This window comes from Erythrolamprus reginae, chromosome 2 (assembly GCF_031021105.1).
Source record: "Erythrolamprus reginae isolate rEryReg1 chromosome 2, rEryReg1.hap1, whole genome shotgun sequence".
Lineage (NCBI taxonomy): Eukaryota > Metazoa > Chordata > Lepidosauria > Squamata > Dipsadidae > Erythrolamprus > Erythrolamprus reginae.
Window position 1 is genome coordinate 130,491,802 of NC_091951.1, and position 24,842 is coordinate 130,516,643.

At 40.0% G+C, this 24,842-nt stretch overlaps 1 protein-coding gene across 3 annotated transcripts in view; it reads right to left on the reverse strand.

Annotated features, from left to right (window-relative positions):
* The window catches only part of TENM2 (teneurin transmembrane protein 2), a 1,054,259-nt gene that overhangs the window by 511,195 nt on the left and 518,222 nt on the right, over positions 1-24,842 (reverse strand). The window contains exon 1 of one of the 3 annotated variants that reach the window (XM_070739472.1): positions 7,921-7,980. The exons of the other annotated variants lie outside the window; for them this stretch is intronic. Within the exon in view, the coding sequence (XP_070595573.1) occupies positions 7,921-7,951 (31 nt within the window). The 5' untranslated portion in view covers positions 7,952-7,980. Of the gene's footprint in view, positions 1-7,920; positions 7,981-24,842 lie in introns of those variants that run through there. 3 annotated transcript variants of the gene reach the window in all.

Below are 24,842 nucleotides of genomic sequence, written 5' to 3' on the forward strand. Positions count from 1 at the left end.
TCTGGGTTTTTTGGAAGCCCTGGTAGAGGAGGATCCTCTCTGGTAGCGGGAACCTCTGCCCCTGGTGTTTCTAGATTGGGATCGAAACCGAGGGGAATACTGACCTGGATTCCTTTGAAAGGCGAAACCCTGATCCTGTTGACGACCTGTGCGCCGAAAGGACTGCGGTTTAGGGGTCTTCTTGGTGGTAGGTCCTAAGACCTTTTTCTTGTCCGTGGTCTCTGTGAGGAGAGGGTCCAGAAGGTCTCCGAAGAGGAGATTGCGTTTCAGAGGACCCATGGCTAACTGCCACTTCTGCCTTACTCCCGCCTGCCAAGGGCGGAGCCATAGAAGTCTTCTGGCCGTTGTGGAGGCCGCTACTGACCTGGCTGCAAATCTGGAAGATTGGAGAGTAGCATCCGCTACGTATTGGGCAGCTGCGAAGATTTTGTTGAAATCTTGTTGGCCTCATAGATCATCTGGAGGTAGATGTTGTTGGAGCTGACGAAGCCACAAGAGCATAGCTCTGGAGAAGAAAGATGCTGCTGCAGCACTTTTAATGGCCCATGAGTCTGCGAAGAAACCTCTCTTGAGCATTTGCTCAAGACGCTTGTCTTCTGGACGGAGGACCTCCTCTGCTTCGCCAGGCATGACAGCAGCCGAGTGGAGAGTCTTCACCGGTTCATCTGGCCTGGGACAGGCTAGGAGCTCCTCATAAGAGGGAGAGAGCTTGTAGAGCTTCCTGTCCTTGGAAGTGGGAGTGAAGCCAGAGGTTGGATGGTCACACTGTTTGAGCAAGGCGTCCTTAAACAATTTGGGCATAGGAATTACCTCATTGTCTTCCTGTTCTCCCATGAAATAAGGAAGATTTTCCTCCAGAGGATCTGTGGAAGGAGTAGCCTGCTTTTCTTGCCCGGCTAGCCCCGTGGATACTCTTGCTTTGAGAAGGAGAGATTTGAAGAGTTGAGATGGAAAGATGGCAGCTGGGGCTAGAATCTTAATTTGACATTCCTCATCTTCCGACAGACGCTGAAAGGGGTCATCATCCTCCTCTGCTTCCACATCCTCATTCTCTTCCTGGGAAGAATCTGAGTCCTCCATGACTGGGGCTCTGTAGGAAGGAGAAGAAATCACGGGACGGGAGGAGCGTGGAGGGGGATGAGACAGAGAAGGAACATTGATGGCCGAGAGTTTAGCATCAATGGTTTTAGTCAAAACAGACAAGATAGACTGAAACTCCGGAGGCAAGGAAGAAATATCAGCCGGAAAGTTAGAAGGATCCCTGAAGGCCTGAGAAGGTTCTGGCTGGGAGGAATCTTCAGTAATATCTGGCTCCTCTGGACCTAAGCCCCATAGATTAGGTTGGGGTGGATTTAGGTTTGGCTCATCTAGGGATAGCACAGGAACCCCAGAGAGAGGCAGGTTAGAGGCCTCCGGGGGGGGGGGGGTTGGATTCATATGCACTTGGGCCTGCACCTTTAAACGTTTGGCTGATTTATCATGTATTTTTTGCAGGGCTAGGTCCCTTCTCTTCTCAGTCCTGGTGGACTTGGCCAAGGGATGGGCTCCTGAAGAAGAGGAGGAAGAGGCCTGGGGGATATTAGTAGATTCATCACCAGTAGGCCTAACCTCTCTGGGACCTTTGGTAGTGCCTCTCTTGGGAAAAGAAGCCATAGTCTGAACAAATTACAGAAGACAAGGCTTGAGCCAAAGAAAATAGGGGGGAGAAGAATTTAATAGCTTTCCCAAGAGGAGAGGTGACCCTGCTCCTAGACCCAGGAGCGGCTGCGACATAGGGGCAATCCGGACGGAACCAAGAGCTCGTGTCCCTAAATGCAGCGTGGCAGGCCTCACTAAACTTAACTTAAGTAAACCAAGGCACACTAGTTGGAGGCCACTTCCGTGGAGAATGGACCTGAGGAAACTCACAGCTACTCCAGGGTCAAGCGGCGGACTGGAAGCACTGATGGATGACCAAGCAGGGCAAACCGAAAGTGCGAAGTTACTGGGCGCGAGGGTCTTCGCGCCAAAAAACCCGCTCCGGGTTTTTTTTGCAATCGGAGGGAACTAAGTCCGGGAGACAAACGAGTCCCACACCGCAGGAGGTAAATAGCCCGTTAATCCTTATATAAACAATGGCTTGCCCGGCAGGACCTCCAGGCCGAGAGGAATAAGATAAAATTCCAGGCCGGCCGCAGCGACAGCACGGAGGGAAAAAAAGCCGCGAATGGCTGCGCCGCCCACTTCTCCCCCAAACTCAAAGCCCGATACGGCTGAGTAGATTTCACTGCCGGCAAGCTTTAGTAATAAAATAATCTTACTGTTTTAGATGAGAAAGGATCGAAGGGAAGGTGTTTTGAGAGGAACGAGCGTTCACGCGACCCGCTGGATGCGGGGACTGAGCGAATTCTGGGGAAGGGGCGGATCCAGCAGGCTTTTTTAATACTAGGCTCAGTCCCATCGGATTGGACAGGAGCAACCCACGTGACTGCTGGACCCACTCCTTCAGTACGGAGAATTGGAAGACAACTGAACACCTTGAACTGGTACTCCAGGTGTTTGTAACATGCCAAGATGATGATCATGGTGCATTATGATTTATTTGGGCAAATTAGAGGTAGGTTCTTCCCGGTTCGAAACGGTTCTCCTGAGCTGGTACCAAACTGCTAGGGATGTCACAGTGACATCATGGAACTGGTTTGGTCAGTGCTGGTCTGTGGAGGCCACCATCTTTTTTTTAAATTGTTTTTGAATTTTTTTTTTTTTTTTTAGGGGGGTTTCTTCTGTGCATGCGCAGATGCCGAGTTTCCGGCACTGAGCATGTGTCACCATTTTGTTTTTGGCTTTTAGGGGGGATTTTTTTTTGACACTGCATATGCATGGATGCGCATACATGCAGCATGGCCACACAGCATGGGAGGAAGCGAACTGGCAGCAAAGTAAGTTAGAACCCACCCCTGCTGCAAAAGATGAAGTTATGCATCTGTATCATAAAGTCTATGTGGTTTGCAAGATGAACTCATAACATGGAAGTTATTTGCCTTTCTTCTGCCGTATGATTAGTATCCATAGTAGCCTTCTGCTGCACAATTAGGTCCCACAGAGTTGGCCTTCTCCAGGTCCCATCGACTAAGCAATACTGTCTGGCGGGACCTAGGGGAAGAGCCTTCTCTGTGGCTGCCCCAACCCTCTGGAATCAACTCCCCCCGGAGATCAGGACTGCCCCCACCCTCCTTGCCTTTCATAAGCTCCTGAAAACCCACCTATGTCTCCAGGCATGGAGAAATTGATATACCCCTCAGCCATTACGATTTATGTATGGTTTATGTGGGTTGTATGATTGTTTTTTATTATAAGGGTTTTAAATACTGTTTTTAAATTTGGATTTGTACTCTGCATATTGCATGTTGTGAGCCGCTCCAAGTCTTCGGAGAGGGGTGGCATACAAATCTAATAATAATAATAATAACAATAATAATAACAATAATAATAATAATAATAATAATATGACCATGTCACAAACAAGGAAATTCTATAAAAAAGTAATTCATGAAGTTTTTCTGAGATTGCTGAACATCTGCACAAGTGAGAATGTCTAGAATAGAGTGCAATCAATTGGATCCCACCAGATGGTCAGAGAAAAAGAGGAAAACCTAGTGCTTTTCAGATGAAGATTTGAAAAACATCAACCTTAAATAAAGGATGCGAAAACTGTAGCGGCAGACCAAAAACTGTGGAATACACTTATAATTCAATATGCTTAGTACAGGATTTAATAACAATGAAAATGTAGTGTTTATATATAAAAATTACAACTTGTCCTCAATATTGTACCTATGATAGTGCTCCTTCTGAAAGCTTCTCCATGTGTGAATTTCCATAGGAAGAGGGATTTAACATGTACAGGTTAATATATACATCATATATATGTTTGTTGTTTGTTTGTTTGTTTGTTTGTTTATTTATGTATTTGATTTATATGCTACCCCTCTCCGAAGACTCGGGGCGGCTTACAACATATAGAAAAACACTGTACGACAAAATCCAATTAATTAAAGTTAAAATCTAAAAGCCTAAAAACCAATTAAAATACATTCATACCCATTCAATCACAAACTTACCATATATTCACTGGCCAGGGGGTAGTGGCATGACTCCAAGCATAGATGAGTCTTCAGACTCTTAAGAAAGGCAGGGAGGGTGGGGGCAGTATGAATCTCTGGGGGGAGCTGATTCCAGAGGGCCGGGGCTGCCACAGAAAAGGTTCTTCCCCTAGGTCCCACCAAGTGACATTGTGTAGTTGATGGGAACTGGAGAAGGCCGACTCTGTGGGACCTGACTGGTCTCTGGGTTTCTTGCGGCAACATCACGTTGCCATCACATGCCATTCATGTTCACAGAGCTGGGGTTGGCATGGTCTGTGTGTAATGCCTCTGGCCCATAGGCCACCAGTTTGACACCCCTGATACATTGACTTCTGTCCAATTCAGCACCTTAATTGCGCTCTTAACACTGAATTGAAAATATTTATGGGTTTTAAAGATTACTATAAAGAGCTACAAATTCAAATTCTGTTAGTCAAAAGACTAAAAAATACTATTGGTAGAAATGAAAAGCAACTAGTGAACATTTATATTTGAACATTTATATTTACTGACATTATAAAACAACTATAAAGACTTATTGATAAACAATGCCTTTTAAGGGTCTAATTTACACAAATTTGCATTTTCTAGACTTGGCAAACTATTCCAGTATAATAAATCAGAAGGGGTTACACAGGAATGCTAATTTCACTCCTTAGTTTCTTGAAAACGTTTACTCCTTCAGTTATGCAGCATTCATTTCCCATAGGACTCCAGTCAGCATTCATGCATGCCCTTACAACTCTATTTTTAGACAATGCAGCTTAATGTATAAATTGTATTGTATGTATGATATGAGCCAAGAGACTCAATTTGGACAACATGAAGATTTTAGCTTTTGATATTTTTCAGTGAAACAAAAGCAGACATGCAAAACCAAAAACAAATGTTTAATATGTGTAGAATATCTTAGGGACTCTTATTAACTATATTGGAACTATTCACTTCTGTCAATTCTACAAAATATATAATGCATATGCATGCAAAAACTTGGGATAACTCAACAATTTTTAAAAAAATATAATTTGTATTGAGTATAAAAACATTTTAAAAGACAAAAAATATTAATTCCTGATTTAATTCTATTGTTAATTTATCTGATTCTGCACATTCTATTTTTTTTAATAAATATGTTATCAGATAGTACATCTCCATGTTTCTAATTTTGTGCCAGGCATATTATCACTGCTATCAAAATATGTAATATAATGGGTTTAGGACTTTTTTCCTCCTCCACTTCTCCAAGCCTGTTTTGTCCCTAGCCTTCTGCCCCCCAGCCATTCGTTGCTGCCGTTTTTCCCTGGCCGAACAGCCTCAAAAGCACTTTCACACTGGCCTTTTGGACATGGGGGACCGGGGTGGGTGCCAGCCAGAACACTAAATTGAACTCGCCGCTGCAGCTTGTGAGTGCTTGCGGGGCCAGCACAATTTTGCTTCTGCACTTGTGGAGATAGCAAAATCGTGCACGAAGCTGCGGGTGTGCCCAGGTTTTGACATGTGTGGAAGCAAAAAAAACTCACCGGAACACGGGCGCACTTGCAGCTCCATGCACGATTTTGCTATCTCCACAGGTGCAGAAGCAAAATCGCGCTGGCCCTGCAAGCGCTCATGAGTTGTGGCGACAAGCCCAACTTAGCGTTCCGGCTAGCAGCCCGCCCCTGCAGGGGACACTTTCCTATCAGCCAATCAAAGGATTCATTCCTTTTCATTCCCTTCCACTCTGCCTGTGTGTCTGGAAGCAGCATTTTTAGAAGAAGGAGCAGGAGTTTTATATTTTAATTTGATTAGAAGGCAGAAATTGAAATAACAAATGAGTGCAGTTTCTCTGTCTTTATCAAAAAGTATCTATTTCATGGAATCTTTTCTGATTCAGTAATTCTAAAACAAAATTACACCCCCTCCTTAAGAATCCCACCCTGTTCTTCATTCATTGTGCTTTTTAGCAGAAGGAATGGGAGGGGGTAACCTCTCTCCCTCCCTCCGTGCTGTCTCTCCCTCTCTCTCTCTCTCTCTCTCTGTATGCTTTTAAGCATTAAGTATTGGCTTGGATATTTGTAAAAGATTGTATAAATTCATGTCGGGTGATTGCTAGTGGCTGGTTGGACTGTCTGACTGAGTGTTAAATAGGATTTTTTAGTTGTACTTTTAAAATATATTAGATTTGTTCTATATGCTTTGTTTTATACTTATTCTGTGAGCCGCCCCGAGTTTTCAGAGAAGGGCGGCATTCAAATCTAATAAATTGAATTGAATTGGTTAAAGAGACGGCCCTTTAACTGGCAGTGTACAAGCAAATCTATGGGGGGAAACATACCACCACACAATCAGGACAAGAAAATGAGGGAGGGAATCGATGGAATTGGGAGCCAGGAGGCCACACAAATATCAACCAAATAACAGGAGTTGCTATAAAGAAAATGATCCATTGGAATATATGGCACAATTCATTCTGAAGCGTGAAAGAGATCAGAGCTTTTCATATAAAAAGGCGTGCTCCAATATTGCAGAAGTGCTGTGATTATAGACAAACGAGGTCCCTTCTCAGCTTTTTACAGGACAGATTTTTAAATCTAGCCCCGTTCAAAGAAAAAAAAGTTAGTCTCACTGAGTTAAAGGTAGGTTACTCCATAAAAAAAAACAGGCAATGGATCTCTGTGTGTGCTTTTTAGCAGAAGAAAGGGGAGGGGGAGAGACAGAGCACAGAGGGGGGAGAGAGAGAGGCTACCCCCTCCCCTTCCTTCTGCTAAAAAGCATGCACACAGAGAGAGAGGGATGGGGCAGGAAGAACGGGGAGAGATGGAGATGGAGAGGAGGAGAGGAGGAGATGGGGAAGATGGGGGAGAGGAAGAGAGAGGGAGAAAGAGAGGGAGAGGGAGGAATGGACAGGAGGAGAGGATGGAAAAGCCAAGATATGGAAAGAGAGAGAGGGAGGGAGAGGGGGAATTGTCCTGGCCATTTGTTAAGAACATAATGTTTTAATCATTCCAATATATTTTTGGGCACAATTCATCATTTCAAATTTATTAATAAGAAAATCCCAATTTAAATTGTTGAAAGCCTTTTGAGCGTTGAGGAACATGAGAGCTACATTTTCCTAGATTTATTTCATAATACTCTAATATGTCCAAAATCATTCTTGTGTTAATACTGATGTGTCTGAAAAGAAACTGTTTTAATCTGGGTGAATAAATTTGTTAACTATGTTTTTTAATCTCTCAGCCATTATTGTCACAAAGATCTTATTATCAACATTCAACAGCAGGGTTGGCCTATAGTTTTGTATCCTTTGTTTTCCTGATTTATCTTTGGGGATTAATGTTATTATTGACTCTGTCCAAGTTTTAAGAATTTCTTCTTTGTTTAAAATCTCATTGAATGTTCTAAGTAATTTTTTTAAATGAGTTCTGTAATTCCTTGTAACATTATGCTGGAATACCATCGGGCCCTGGAATTTTGTGGGAGAACTCAACAAAATTATTTCTATGAATGTAATGTTGAGAGTTTTAGAGAAAGGTAACTCCAACAATCAAAAACTTCGAAGCAAACATAGATAATAATACTAAATTTTAAATTAATTTTGCAATTCCAATAGTTGTGACATCTCATAGTTTTTTTAAAAAAAAACCAGGAATGAATAACTAACCTTAAGTTGGTGAATTGCACCAATTCTACTTATCTCCACTGGTTCAGTAAAGATTATTACCATATATACTCGAGTATAAGTCAATATTATCAGCACAAAATGTGCTGAAAAATCCAACCTCGACTTATACTAGAGTCACTGACTTTCACTGACCTGAAAACTGTCCCAAAGCTCCAGTTCCCATGTGAAAGGCAGGGAGGAAAGAAACCTCATGGCTGGCAACAGGAGGGGTTTTTTTCTTTCTGCTCTTGCTACACCTCAGCTGCCTGATTGGCAGCAGGCTGAACCAATCACAGCTCCTTCTCTACACAGAAAGGAGGCACTGAGAGAGCTATCTGATTGACAGCAGGCTGTACCAATCACACCTCCTCCTCTACAGGAAGCACTGGGGGAAGGGGCGGGAGGGTTGAAGAGACTTTCAGAAGGAAGGAACCATGGCTTTCTCTTCTGATCAAGCCAGCAACAATATTTTACTAGTAAATAAAATGTACAAGTAAAATGTAAGTTACCCATTTAAATTTGATTAACAGGATAGGTTATTTTGTAAGAAAATGTTGCTTAAAGTGGGGATAACTCTGTGTAATTAAACTTTTTCTTCCAACTATACTTATCCTACCCAAGAGGATTGTTAATGCTGACTTGTTTAAAACAATACAGAGGTTAGATTAACATAATAGTATGAATTTTGTCATTAATCATTTGTTCTATATAATTAATATGAATATATTTACCTTTTTTAAAGAGTATGGTTACTCCTTGTGCAAGATAAATATCATGTAGAAGAAAGATTTTACAATTAATGATTGAGTAACCCCCAATTGTTATTAACTGATCTATTGAGATAGTAATAATGATTTTAACTTATGAAATACATTTTAAATGGAAAATCTGAATATTTATCATATGGAAGTTTGATTTAAGCAATTGTTTTGAAAGTATATATGAAATCCCAATTATTATAATGATATTGTAATGAAGACTAAGATAACAGGTTTTAAGATTAAGATATTTTAAGAGGTTTTTGGAATTTTTAAAAAAAGAAAGATTTTGGAAGGGGAGGAAGAAAGATGCAAGAAATAAAAAACATTTTGGAAGGAAAAAAGTTACATAATATAATAATAACAACAGGGGTGGAAGGGACCTTGGAGGTCTTCTAGTCTAACCCCTTGCCTAGGCAGGAAACCCTACACTACTTCAGACAAATGGGTATCCAACATCTTCTTAAAAACTTCCAGTGTTGGAGCATTCACAACTTTGGTGGCAGGCTGTTCCACAGATTCATTGTTCCAACTGTCAGGAATTTTCTCCTTAGTTCTAAGTTGCTTCTCTCCTTGTTTAGTTTCCACCCATTGCTTCTTATTCTGCCCTCAGGTGCTTTGGAGAATAGGTTGACTCTTTCTTCTTTGTGGCAAACTCTGAGATATTGGAAGAATGCTATCATGTCTCCCCTGGTCCTTTTTTTCATTAAACTAGATATACCCAGTTCCTGCAACCATTCTTCATATGTTTTTTTTATTCTCCTACAAAAACAATTTTAAGAAGCTACAATAGAAGAATATTCCATTTTTATAAGTTACCAGTAGCCACTGTATTTTCCACCCTGGACTTATATTCGAGTCAATAAGTTTTCCCATTTTTTTTTTGGTGGCAAAAATAGGTGCCTCGGCTTATAATCGGGTCGACTTATACTCGAGTATATATGGGTATATTGATTTTAAAACTAAAATAAAAATGTTTCTCCATTACACAGAACTATAAGCTATAATTTCTTAGAGAACCAGTGTGCAATAATAGTTAAGGTGGTGGAGTTGGCAGACCAAGGTTCTAGTCTTCTTTAAAGCACAGAATCCAAATGGGTAATCTTGTAGACCCTGAGTTACTCTATCTCAATACCAAAACCAACAATAGGCTGAAAACAAAACCATTCAGAGCATCAACACACTCCTTAGATTTCATGTGAAAACAGCGGTGGACTATGAGCCGGAACGCTAAATTGCGCTCGCCGCCATGGCTCATAAGTTCTTGTGGGACCAGTGCGATTTTGCTGCTGCACCTGTGGAGGTAGCAAAATCACGCATGGAGCCACAGGTAAAACCTCATCGAAACACGGATGCACCCATGGCTCCATGCACAATTTTGCTACCTCCACAGGTGCAGCAGCAAAATCACACTGGTCCTGCAAGAACTTACAAGCCACAGCACCAAACGCAATTTAGCATTCAGGCTTGTAGCCCACCGCTGTGTGAAAACTAGGCAAACAAACTACAAGCAGAACCTGCAAGGAAGCAGGACAAACATGGGGGAAAGCAATGCTTTGTTAAGAAGTTATACATAATAAACCATGATTTTATCTAGGCTTTCTTTTTAAAAAAAATATCCATTATAGTTCTCAGTCTCAGATAAACATTGAAGCAAAAGTCTTTGTAAACAGTGAGCTGAAAACTTTCTTGTTATCAACAAAAAGAGCTACCTCGCTTCTCATTCTCATATGGATGTGAGAAAAAGACTCTTAATGTAATGTGAAACATATTGATTCTATACTGAAAACTAACTTACTTTCTGGAACTCTTCTATCATTATCCCTTTATCTTAATAAATTTTACTAAAAACAATTATGTGAAATTTGTGCTTGGGAAAAATTTATTTACTTTCAGTTTAGGCTATCTTGACTAGAGTTTGTATGTCTAGGTCCATTCATGATTTAAAATTCTGTTCAGCAATGGCTATTCAAACTATTCCCAATTTTTTATATAGCCTATTTTGCCTTTTTCTGTGCTATAAGGCTTTTTTTATGATGCGCCTCCTAAAATGCAATAATAAATTCTGGCAGAAATATTAGTCGATTCAACATATTCTATAATCTAAAAGCATTTCCAAGAAATGTTATTTGGTGTGTCACAATACTAGTACTGTACTTGTTATATTTTCTTTTTTTTTAATCTCCATCAGCCTAAATGATGTTGAGGTTTCAGCAGTGGTGTTGGACAATATTCGAGATTTCTTTGATGGAACACATATAAGACCAAGAAAGGATCAGTATAGGTCTAAACAAAGTCTACAGAGAGATGCTCAATAGCAACATACTCTGCTTAACAATGACATTACACTTGAAACCATCTGGCTATTGCTTAGCTTGCCTTAACAAGGGTAAAATTCCTTGCTTGCCAATACTTACACTTATGGTTTTTACTATCTTCCCTTATATATAAAACACCATCAAATAGCCTTTGGAAATTATGCATGAATTCAGTTGCATTGCACAATGGAACGTTTATTACCATGCATGCCAGATTATGTGATTATAAATTGGGGAATGCAAAAGTTTATTTAATTTAATTTAATGTATTAATTAATTTATTTATTGCATCTCCATGCCTCTCTACTCAAAAAGGACTTACAACAGGATATAAAATACATTTTAAAACATCATAAACAATTAAGAAAAAAAACAGTTTAAAAACCACGTATGTACATATAATTCAAGACTGGACCTCATAAAATAGCGAGATCAAAGGCCCCAAGCCTGCTGGAAAAGCCAGGTCTTCAATGTTTTCTGGAAGGCCAATAGAGTGGGGGCAGTCCAGTGGTGGGCTCCTACAGGTATGGTCAGGTATGCAGTACCAGTAGCAAAATTTTGGTCAGGTACACAGTACTTGTAGTAAAATTTTGATTCCCCCCCCCCCCTTCTGGGCTCTGGGTATGTTTTTCTTATCACATTAAATGAGGTGTATAATTTTAGAAGAGTTGTGTGTGCGTGCGTGTGTGTACATACATTTTATATAGTAGATAATCAGGAGTGGGCTACTGCCCGGTCAAGGCTTACGCAGTGGGGTAGCGAAAATTGAGCTCCACCACAGAACACCCAATTTGCACTGAAAGATGTTGAAACAAAATGCATAAACCACGCCCACAGTGTGGTAGTGAACATTTTGGTAGCCCATTAATGGGGCATTCAGATCTCAGGGGATAGTTGTTTCCAGAGAGCCAGGGTAGCTACAGAGAAGGCCCTTCCCTATGGGCCTGCCAGCCGGCACTGTTTAGCTGACGGAACCTGGAGGAGACCAGCTCTGTGGGATATTACCGGTCACTGAGAACTATGAGGTAGAAGGCAGTCTCGAAGATAACCTGACCCTCTTAGCTGTGGGTCTAGGAGGACACCAAATTCTGAACCCATTCTGAGGGGGACAATTTCTCCTCCTCCAGAGCCAAAGATGGGCAGTCTAAACAGTCTTTAGGAGGCACTATCCACAGCCACTCGGTCTTGTCTGGGTTAAGTCTAAGTTGACACCCATCCAGACCTTCACGGCTTCCAGGCACCAGCACATCACATCCACTGCTTCACTGAACTGACATGCGGTGGAGATATATTTCTGATACCTCGCCTCAAAATGTCATATGACTTTACCAAGTGGTTTCATGTAGATATTAAATAGGAGGGGAGAAAGGACCAAGCCCTGAGGCACCCCCCAAATAAGGGGTCTAGGGGTCAATCTCTGTCCTGCCAACACCAACTGTGAATGACTTGAGAGATAGGAAGAAAACCACCGCAGCACGGTGCCTCCCAACCCTAGCTCCTTTAGTTATCCCATAAGAATACCATGGTCAATTGTATTGAAAGCCACTGAGAGGTCAAGTAACACCAAGATAGAGAAATGACGCCCATCTCGGACTTGCCAGAAATCATCCATCAGTGTGGCCAAAGCAGTTTCCGTGCTATAGCCAGGGCTGAAACCAGACTCACAAGGGTCCAGATAATCTGTTTCATTCGATGACTATTGGAGTTTAAGTGCCACTACATTCTCTACAACCTTTCCCACAGCTTTGTCTACTTCATCAGGAGCCACAGGCTAAAATTCATCCCAAATTGATAGATATAGTAGGTTAAAGAATGATCCAATCCAAAGTGCTGATAGAATTATTACTCTTTGATCTTATTTGTACAGAAAGGATATAGCAATACTGTTACAAAACCAGCATGTTTTGAATTCAAGCCTTAAAAACTGTCATTCCAGACAGCTCTGTGTGTTTTCAATTACAACTGGAAGAATCCCATGTATCTTTTATTTTAATTGGGTAAAATTCAACTGGCAACTTGGAGACATCATCCTACCAGCCACTGTGCTCTAGCAATGGATTATACTAACTCATTACTGGTCATGTTAATAATTCTGAACCACAGTTCTGATGGGCAAAATAATGGTACAATAATGGTACACAGACTGAATTTATAAAGGTTAGAAAAATCACATGTTGAAAAGGTTTATTGAGGCTGCTTTACTGTACATAACCAGAATTGTTCCTTAATTGACATGCTAACAAATGGTGTCTGTGCAGTAAAATGTACTTTGTTCTTAAAGCTGGGCCTATGAAACCACAGCATCTATACTGATCCCATTTTTTTAAAATTTCTGACCAAGCACTTAGGCTGGCACTTAAGCACTGACTAAGCACTTAAATGACACCATGATGAGTACCTGGACAAAAAGGTTACAATTCTAAGCATGCTTACTAATGACTTAAACTATTGAGCTTCATAGAATTTTCTTCTGAGTAAACCCATTTACAGATTTTGACTGAACGGAACCATGGTGACGTAATGGTTTCAATGTAGTACTGCAGGCTGACTCTGCGCAGTGCCAGGAGTTCGATCTGACTGGTTCAAAGTTGACTCAGCCTTCCATCCTTCTAAAGTTAGTAAAATAAATATCCAGATTGTTGGGTGCAATATACTGACTCTGTAAATTGCTTAGAAAGAGCTGTAAAGCATTATGAAGAGGTATTTAAGTCTAAAAGTTATTGCTATTACTATTATTATTTTCTATATTGACCTCCTGCCTATGTATTTACAAAGACTCCAATACAAAGTGCCCGTACTAAATTATGGAATGCAATGCAGTGCTAGACGTTGAAGAATGAGTAATCTGGGGTTCATTTAATTTTTTTTAATATGCTTGGTTTTTGTTTTTTTAAAAAAGGCTATATAATAATAATATATAATAATAACAATATATTACAACAACAACAACAACAACAACAGAGTTGGGAGGGACCTTAGAGGTCTTTATTCAAGCCCCTGCTTATGCAGGAAACCCTACACTACTTCAGACAAATGGTTATCCAACATATTCTTAAAACCTTCCAATATTGGAGCATTCACAACTTCTGGAAGCAAGCTGTTCCCCTGATTAATTGTTCTAGCTGTCAGAAAATTTCTCCTTAGTTCTAAGTTACTTCTCTCCTTGTTTAGTTTCCACCCACTGCTTCCTGCTCTATCCTCAGGTGCTTTGGAGAATAGGTTGACTCCTTCTTCTTTGTGGCAACCCCTGAGATATTGGAACTCTGTTATCATGTCTCCCCTGGTCTTTCTTTTCATTAAACTAGCCATACCCAGTTCCTGCAACTGTTCTTCATATGTTTTAGCCTCCAGTCCCCTAATCATCTTTGTTGCTCTTCTCAGCACTCTTTCTAGAGTCTCAACATCCTTTTGTATCATGGCAACCAAAACTGAATGCAGTATTTCATGTGTGGCTTTACCAGGGCCTTATAAAGTGTTATTAATACTTCATGTGATCTTGATTCTATCCCTCTTAATGCAGCCTAGAACTGTGTTGGCTTTTTTGGCAGCTGCTGCACACAATAGCTCCCACTATTTAAAATGCTACACCTTGTATGCAATGGAGAAGAATGGAGAGGAAGGATAGTCAAGAGTTTCCTTCTCCCCTAGTTATAAACTTCCAACTTAATATACAAATAACAGCTGCAAACATACGGTATCCACTAAGCACTGCATGAGACAGCCATTCATCATCCAAGCTACAGAAGCTGCTCAAGCTCTTTATTGCTTTGACCTCATTAAAAGCATGTGAGCCATGCACTGATGTAAATCTGTATCTCTAAATACTTTCCTCTTTAATTTTTTAATAGTTCACAGATGAAGGGAAAGGTTAAAGTCAATTAAAAGAGATACAAATACTATTATTATTGCCTGGCAAGCGTTAGTTATTAGATTTGGCCATGCCACTTCAGAAAATCATTACTATTTTTTTATTTCTGACTGCATTGATAATTACACTGTTTATTGACTTATCCCCTCATTTTGTGCAGTGGGGAAATTAGAGATCTTATTTACCTTTACAGATATTTTATGAAGACTGGTTATCTGTGGGTTAAATCAAGTAGATTGTATACAGATTGTAGGGTATTAATTTACAGGTGTACTGTGTTCATGGTTTCATATCAAAACCAGGTTGAAACTGTTGAAAAATTTTGTACTGTGTTATAGTTGGTTTAAGGACCAGATGTTGGACAATTATTGCTTTAATTGTCATTTAGAAGGGCTACTTACTGACATTTTAGCAGACAGCATACTTTCTCAGCAGAAGCTAAGCTAGCATTCAGTTACACTGCTCAATTGCATTATCCAAATGCAATATTATACTCAGGGCAATCTAATACAGCAGATGAAATATATGCTGGCTCAAACATGTTGTTTAATTTAGCTGTAGAATCTGTGAAGGAGAGCATGTTGGGTGAAAATATTAGCGCACAACAGGGCTACCCAGCAACAGGCTCAAGCTCAACTCTGACAAGATTGAGTGGCTGTGGGTCCTGCCTTCCAAGGACAATCCCACCTGTCCAACCAACACACTAGAGGGATAGATTTTGACCCTTTCAGAGAGGGTCCACAACTTGGGAGTTCTCATAGATCTACAGCTGAGGCTAGAGCAACATCTCTCAGCTGTGGCTAGGGGGACTTTTGCACAGGTTCACCTGGTGCACCAGTTGCGGGCCTATTTGGACAGGGAGTCTCTGCTTACCATCACTCATGCCCTCATTACTTCTAGGTTTGATTACTATAATGTGCTCTGCTTGAAGCTGCCCTTGAAGAACATTTGGAGACTTCAACAAGTCCAGCACGCATCCACGGGAGCCATGTTGGGAGTACCTGATTCCCACATCAGTCCAGCACTCCCCGAGCTGCACTGGCTGCCAACTGCACTGGCTGCCAACTGCACTGGCTGCCAACTGCACTGGCTGCACTGGCTGCCACTGAACGCAATTCAAGGTGTTGGTTATTACCTATAAAGCCCTACATGGCATTGGACCAGATTATTTACGGGATGGTCTTCTCCCTCACATGTCACAGTGACTGGTTAGATCACACAGAGTCGGCCTCCTCCAGGTCCCGTCAGCCCAACAATGCTGACTCGTGGATCTGCAGGGGAAAGCCTTCTCTGTTGCGGCTCTGGTCCCCTGGAACCAACTCCCCCCCCCCCCCGGAGATTCATACCGCCCCCACTCTCCAAAAGGCATTAAAAACACATTTATACCGGCAGGCCTGAGGACTGTGAGCAATAGTTCTGTTCCAGCCATTACTATGAATGAGGGATGATTGATTGTTTTTAGGTTGGGTTTTTACCTTTTTAAAAAAGTGTTTTAATTGTATTCTATTTTTACTTGTCTTTTTATCTTTGTAAGCCACCCCAAGTCTGCAAGGAGAAGGGCGGCCTAAAAATCAATCAATCAATCAATCAATCAATCAATCAATAAAACAAACAAATAAATCCAAGCACAGCAACAGCAGCAGCAGCAAGGTGGAGTTGATAAACATAGGAGTGAATTAGGTTACCACTGGTCCTGACAGCTGCATGTAGCTTGGTGTCATCAATATGTTCACTTATATACAATTTTGTAAATGGTTTGTAAAAAGTTCTTCCCTATTCTGGATCATGATATTGGGGATTCAAAGGTTCTTTAATGGAGAAGCAGAATACAACTCACAAGATAAGGCAAGTGAGGAAAAACATAATCATTTTTATGCCAGTGGAGGTGTCTGAACACCGAAACAAGCGATTATGAAGAAGGTACCTAGAGAAACAAGAGACTAAATTCATATAGTTAAAAGTAGGAAGGATAAGCATTTTAATAGGCATCTCTTATTTATATTTCACTTGCTAGAATTTTAAACTAATGATAAAATTTTCATGTCTTTGCGAAAGACACTGATGCTTTTTTTAAAAAATATAAAGGCAAATTAAAAAGAAGCCAACAGGAAACAAAATTTCTAGATAGTAGACCTAGTGTTGTAGATACAAGCATGAACTTAAAAGACTCCTTACAATCAGTTACCTTCAGCCAATTCTAGCAAACTGGTATCTACAGGGGCATGAAAAGAAGAAGAATCATCCTTAAATATCCTCTTAAGGAACACAGATTTCACAAAATATCTGCTGCTTGTGTAAAAAAGCATTTTAACACACTTTAAAGAATCACTATTTTATTCATGCTCATTTCATTTTTTTCCAACTAAATCCCTACAATAATAAATATAATTATAACTATCTTTTAATAACTTTGGTACCTTGAGCTGCAGGTGCTAGTAATGCTGTATCTATTATCATATTTTAAGCCCTCTGAAAAGATTGCATTAATTCCTATGATAATTTAGGACTCATAATACATTCTGAGTTCTGAATAGATGTTAATCCCTGTAGAATGGTTGATTTCCTGTATACTAATGAAGTCGTGCGATAACTAGTAACTACTAACTTTCTAAATTCAATATTGCTAGTGAAACAGTTGATTAAAATTTTGTTAGCAAAACAATTTCCTGGGAGAATAACAGGAAAACTAAAACCATTCACAGTCTGCTAGACATTGAATTCTTAGAGCTATTAAGAGAATTACTAATATTTATATTATCCATAATATTGGCTTTTTTGGAAAATAATACCAGCAATTGTGCCGATTTATTTTTTGTCATTTTCATTTGGTTAATGTAGATGTTGTATCAGAAAGAGCAATGCTATATTCTATGGGTTTTTTTAAATGTCAAAGGGTAAATTGCACAGGAGAAAGCAAAGCAAAGAACACAGTTCAGTCTTGAAATAAATAATAATTAATCTAAGAGACTGATGCTTTCTAAAGAGTTACACATATTAAAAAATATCTGCTGTTGTTGAAACATATTATATCTACATATTATATCTACATTAAGGTGATCAGACGTCCCGCCTTCAGCGGGACAGTGCCGCTTTTGAATGATTTTTCCCATGTCCCGCAGCAGTTCAAAAATGTCCTGATTTTGGAGATGGTTTCCCCCCCCCCAGTCCCGAGGCCTGACAAAGTTTGCAAAAAGTTTGTAGCAAACACGTGCACAGCCCTTCCAGGTGGCCTCTCCCGCAGCTGCAGTGCCCCGCCCGGCTGAGCTTCCCTGGAGGCGGCGGCAGGTGAGCTTTGGGGCCCGGCAGCAGCAGGTGAGCTTTGCAGCTCTTGGGCAGCAGGAAGGGCTTGGGCCCAAGGTGGGTCTGCAGGAGCAGTGGGGCCAGTCAGCTCTGGTGGGCACAGGGCAGTGGGATGGGCAGCGAAGGTGGTGCCACCAAGCAGGAGTTGAAGTAGGAGCGGGAGGGCACTGGGAGCAGCGGCACTGGGCAGTAGCTATGGGGTGGCGGCAGGGCAGTCAGCTGCAAGCGGGAGCTCCAGGGCAAATGCACCAACAGTGGTGGCTGGACGTGTTGCTGGACACCGTACATGCTGGCGCTGCATTGGGCATGGGCATGGGGTTGACACCTCCATCCCGGCCCAGCTAGCGGGCCAGTGCCAACCCGTCGCCCATGCCCAGCGCAGCGCCAGCATGTATGGCGTCCAGCAACACGTCCAGATGCCACTGTTGGCGCCTCCACCTTGGAGCTCCTGCTCATAGTGCCCGCCCCGCCACCCATGGCTACTGCCTGTGGCCACTGCTGCCAGCACCCTCCCGCTCCCACTTCAACCCCTATATGTGGTATATGAGAGAGAAAGAGAGAGAGAGACCGAGAGAGAGAGGGGGTGGAGAGAGAAAGGAGAGGAAAGAAGAGAGAGAGAAAAAAGGAGAGGAAGGAAGAGAGAGAAAGAGAGAGAGAAAGAGAGAAAAAGAGACTGGAGGAGAGAGAAAGAGAGAAAGGGAGGAAGAAAGAGAGAGAGAGAAAAGGAGAGGTAGAGTGAATGAAAGAGAGAGAGAAAAAGGAGAGAGGGGAAGAGAGAAAGGGAGGGAGGAAGAGAGAGAGAGAGAAAAGGAGAGGAAGGAAGAGAGAGAGAAAGAGACCAAGAGGGAGGGAAGGAGGAAGGAAGAAAGAGAAAGAGAGAGAGAAAAGAGAGAGGAAGGGATGAAGAGAGTAAAAAGAGGGAGGGAGAGAGAGAAAAAGATTTTTTTTGTGTGAAATATTTTTAACCCACCCACCCCCAATGGTGTCCCTATTTCCCAATCTTAAAATCTGGTCACTTTAATCTACATCAACCTATTTTAGTAGCATCACAGGGTAAAGTACAGTTTTTAACCAGTTAGAACATTCCTATGTGTTACTTGAGAAAACCTCTTGGATTTATTTATTTATTTATTTATTTATTTATTTTTGCTCTTTTCACAATGTTTTTCAACTTCTGATGATCTTTTTACAATGGCTTGTTCCTTTGACAGGTTGTCTTCAGTACTGGCAGCCTCATTAAAGGGGACATCAAATGTTCTGGTTGATTAATTGGACCATTTCTGTACAAATTCCTCCAAATTTACACTTAATGTGATAGCTCATTATAGCTCACTATAAAAGCAAAGAAAGCATGAAGATTGTTCAGCAAACATTACGTTTTTATTTGAAATATTTAAAGTAGTCCAAATTTGAAATTATTTCTAGGGATTAACAGTTATGATTCAAACATAAAACTCTGGAATGCTATTATGTCCCTATTGTATCCTTCACCTCAGTTATTATGGAGGGATTCAGAAAATCATTGACTTACATATTTGTGCCAAAACATATTTGACTGGACTATAATCACATATGAAGAGATTCTATATGTGGGATTTTAGGAAATAAATTTTTCATAACTATGCCCTTACTTTTGGCTAGTGGCCCTCAAAAGCTTTTTCAGAAGGTGAACAGATGTTTTAAGCTACATGTTGGTGGGAAATGTGATAATTTGGTCAGATACTTTGAGGGTAAAATCACTCATATTTGTGGAGACTGTGACACCATTATTGATACAACCCCTGTGGAGATGTTTAGAGTACACTGTAATCTGATTTTATGGAATCAGATACAGTTGCAGTGGTCTGAATTTTGCTTTTCTATGATCAAATGATGCTGTGTAACCGCTGAGCCAGTGCTTGACTATAATGAACCAGACAAGAGCAAATAAACTTCTATGAAATCCTACTGATAGAAGCACTGTAAGTAAAATGTTTGTGTAACTTATACGTTGGGTGTAAATCTACTTTGAATTGGCTTCCCTTCTCTCTCCCTTAAAGAGAAAGAGACAGGTTAACATGATGCAATAAGTCATTTCAGAAAAATGTACATCTTGACAGTTTTCATTTTGGGTGGTTTGCTAGATATAAAAATGCCCCAGCTGCATCTGGCTATGGGGATCAATACTCCAATGATATTGTTAAATAGAGGATTGCTTTTCAGACAATTCAGAAGAGTCAAATGATGCAGAAGATCACTGCCTTTATTACTCTTACTATCCCAGTTCTAAAACAGTCTCCCTGCAGGTACTCCTCAATGCATAGACCACGCGTGTCAAACTCGCCACATAACTTTGCCGTCATGTGAGGTTTTGCTATGTTTTTTTCCCCATTCGCAGAGCTGGGGTGGGCATGGCACCTGAATGTGATGCATCCAGCCTGCAGGTCACCAGTTTGACACTCCTGCATAGACCATTTATTTAAGGACCATTTTAAAGTTATGGCAACAGGGTAAAAATTAACTTACAAGCAGTCCTTGCAGTTATGATCATCACAGCATGCCTCAATCATGTAGTCAAAATTCAAGCACTTGGCGACTGGCATGCACTTATAAATCTGCCTTCCATTGAGGACCTGTATACTGCACGAGTCAAAAAGAGGGTGGAGAAAATATTTACTGACCCCTCACATCCTGGACACAAATTGTTTCAACTCCTACCCTCAAAACATCGCTACAGAGCACTGCACACCAAGACAACTAGACACAAGAACAGTTTTTTTCCCGAACGCCATTACTCTACTAAACAAACACAGTAATTCCCTCAACACTGTCAGACTTTCTACTAAATCTGCACTTCTATTCTACTAGTTTTTCTCATCATTCCTTTCACCCATTTCCTCCCATGTTGACTGTATGACTGTAACTTGTTGCTTATATCCTAAGATTTTTATTAATATTGCTTCTTCATTGCTTATTTGAACCCTATGACAATCATTAAGTGTTGTACCATATGATTCTTGACAAATGTATATTTTATTTTATGTATGCTGAGAGCATATGCACCAAGACAAATTCCTTGTGTGTCCAATCACACTTGGCCAATAAAAATTCTATTCTATTCGATTCGATTCTTCTATTCTATTCTATAACAGTTGCAGCACCTTAGGGTCATGTCATTGGTGTTAGTAATTTTCAAATGGGGCTTCTGACAACCCAATGGGGGATTTATTTAACGACCATGGGGGAAAATAGATCTAAAATCTGACTTAATTGCATTGCTTTGGGATGGAAGTTCGGGTCCCAGATATAGAACTACCTGTATTTTCTGCTGAGACCTAATCAAGAAAATAGTATCTTTAAAATCTAAACTGAATAGTAGAAGTTTTCTCTCCTCATATAGCAAGAGCATTTAGCAACAGCATTTAGACTTATAACCACTTCACAGTGCTTTACAGCCCTCTCTAAGCAGTTTACAGAGAGTCAGCATATTGCCCCTAACAATCTGGGTCCTCATTTGGACTAGTGTCAAACCTATACTAATCAATAGCTATTAGATTTTCTTTTTTCAATGCTGGTTAGTTGAGGGTTTTTTTGTTATGCTACTCAATTTGTTTTATTGTGACATTGTTTTAATACTTAATGACATTTTTGTGATATAATTTAGTTTTATTCCTCTTATATATTAGCCTGACTAACAGTGATGGTGGTTTAAATATAGTATATTTTTCACATCCTAAAAAGAAAGTAAATATTTCTTATTCCTTTAGGAACTCAAAAAGACACAGCTAAAATCTATATTGCCATTTAGCATCCAAAGACCATTCTTCCAGACCAACTCTAGGGCAACCAATTTTTCTGTTTCTTGGATGTTTATTACCTTTGAAAGCTCAGCTACATCATCTGTAGAAAGATGGCAATGCAGAGTCACACAATTGTTGCCATATAAACCATAGAAACTAAAAGGAAGCAAGATGTTTTAATCCTTTTGGGAGCATCAAAGGTCACTGCCAGCCACTCTAATGTTCATTAAATGCCAATGCAATCACAGTTAGTGGTTTAAAACAATCTAAAAATATGTATCCAGAGTGTCTTTCAGTTAATGTGTTGCTATCTGATTGCTTTGCCATCATTTGAAAGGTGAACTGCAAATGAAATAGTAAAAAAATTACCCACTCAGCAATATGAAATAGATAACCTTGTTAGTCTGAGTGTGAAGAGTGTTCAAAAGATTATATTATCCACGCTTCTTCCTATCCTATTCCAGAAACCACATTCAAACTTTTGACATCATGTGGAAATGAAATTGGAAGTCTTCTGGTCCAACCACCTGCTTAGGCAGGAAACCTACATCACTTCAGACAAATGGTTATTCAATCTCTTCTTAAAAACTTTCAGTATTGGAACATTCACAAACCATGGAAGCATTCCAAGTACAGTATCAGGAAATTTATCCTTAGTTCTTAGATCTAAAACTTAAAATCTGCATACTGTATGTACATAGTTTTGGCAACAGGTGGAAAGGGTGTAACATTTGCATTTTTTAAAGAAAAAACAAGTTTATATAATTCTGTAATTATGCCAAAGACTTAATGAGTAATTACTAATAATTATTAATGCATTATTGTTAATGAATAGTTTATTAATAAACTATTTAAATATACAGTATACTGAAAAGTATTTTCATAATACAGTACTTCCTATTAGGATAAGCACTGTCTAAATGCTATTGCTAATACATTTCCTGGGCTTGGCAAACTTCAGGCCATATCTTCAATACTTCCCACATGTAGCTGGAAGATTTGAGGAAGAGATACTATGCACATTTGGATGTAAGTGTACATATATTTTCCATGATATAATGCTATCATAAAGCAAGTTTCCAATTGTAAGGGGGCTTTAAATTACACTCAGTTAATGTGATTAATATGACCTTCAAACCTCCTTGCTATATAGAACAAAAGTCATGAATGAATCAAGCAGGGACACTACAGAACATGAAATGTGTATATACCCTAAACCTCAACAAGCTTAGGAGTTTTGTATTCAAGCATAATGGCTGATGGCTAATGGTAAGACAACAGTAAACTAACATTTGCATAGGCCTTCATTAAGATAATTGTTGCTATGTACTGATTGAATACAAAGAACCTGCTTTGAAGACATTCATATTTCTAACAGCTTATGCTTATTTGAACTACTCATACACTCTACAAATCAGGCTGACATAGCTTGAAGGACTGAAATGCATTTGAATTATATTTTTAAAATGTATTAATTTATTTTGTTTATATAACTTATTTGGCCACCTATTTCGTATGATGACTTTAGGCGACTCATTACAATCCATTAAAAAATCCACATGGTTAAAAACAAAAGATTTTTCCTTATGGTGCTAGATCAATCATTCTTGCATTCTTGCTCTCCTCCATTTTAGCCCAACGCTTGGAGGAAGAGCCAAGTATTTACAGCCTGCCAAGAAAGCTAAAAGGACATAAATCCCTCAAATCTCATGTGGGAGGCTTTTCCAAAGAACTGGGATAATGCAACATTTAAGAGTGGGGACTTGCCGCATGTCATAGAAACATAGAAGATTGATGGCCTTATACTATTTCCTGTATTTTATCTTAGGATGGATATATGTTTATTCCAGGCATGTTTAAATTCAGTTACTGTGGATTTACCAACCACTTCTGCTGGAAGTTTGTTCCAAGTATCTTCTACTCTTTCAGTAAAATAATATTTTCTCACGTTGCTTCTGATCTTTCTCCCAACTAACCTCAGATTGTGACCCCTTGTCCACTCAGTTTAACCTAGTAAGATGCACATATATCCTCAGGAAGAGGCAATAAACTTATTTTTATATTGTGGATTTTATATATTTCTAAAAGCAGCTGCTTAGAGCAATGATCTATCTCCCGTTATCACTAGATAACACTAGAAATGTTTAACATAATGGGATCCATAGTACCCGATAGATCACAAAAATGTATCAGTAGACCAAATGAAGTAGCCTGTCAATGTTAATTTATGACTTCAGTACCTCAGCATTGGATTATTGCTACATGGTCTACATGGGATTTCCCTTGATGACAACTTGGAAACTGCAGGTAATGAGGCAATAACTGTTGTAGCACAGTAACATATAGGTGGTACATTGTTACCGGTAAGCTTCCTGCCCAATGTAAGTTTCAGATTACCCATAAAGCTGTCTATGGTATAGGTACTCATTACTGTCAGGACGGCTTCCAGGTTGCCTAGGGCAACTTGGGAGCAGGCTAGAAAGGAGACCTCACCTACAAAAAGATATTGACAAAATTGAATGGGTCCAAAGATGGGTTACAAGAATGGTGGAATGTCTTAAGCATAAAACGTATCAGGAAAGACTTAATGAACTCAATCTGTATAGTCTGGAGGACAGAAGGAAAAGGGGGGACATGATCGAAACATTTAAATATATTAAAGGTTTAAATAAGGTCCAGGAGGGAAATGTTTTTAATAGGAAAGTGAACACAAGAACAAGGGGACACAATCTGAAGTTAGTTGGGGGAAAGATCAAAAGCAACATGAGAAAATATTATTTTACTGAAAGAGTAGTAGATCCTTGAAATAAACTTCCAGCAGACGTGGTAGATAAATCCACAGTACCTGAATTTAAACATGCCTGGGATAAACATATATCCATCCTAAGATAAAATACAGAAAATAGTATAAGGGCATGAGGTCTTTTTCTGCCGTCAGTCTTCTATGTTTCTATGTTTCTAGAAAAGCTTCGCAAGTTGATAAGTAGATTCACTCACCTACTATATGTCAAGTGAGAAAGGTCCCTAAATTTTCCTACCCTTCTTCTGGGAA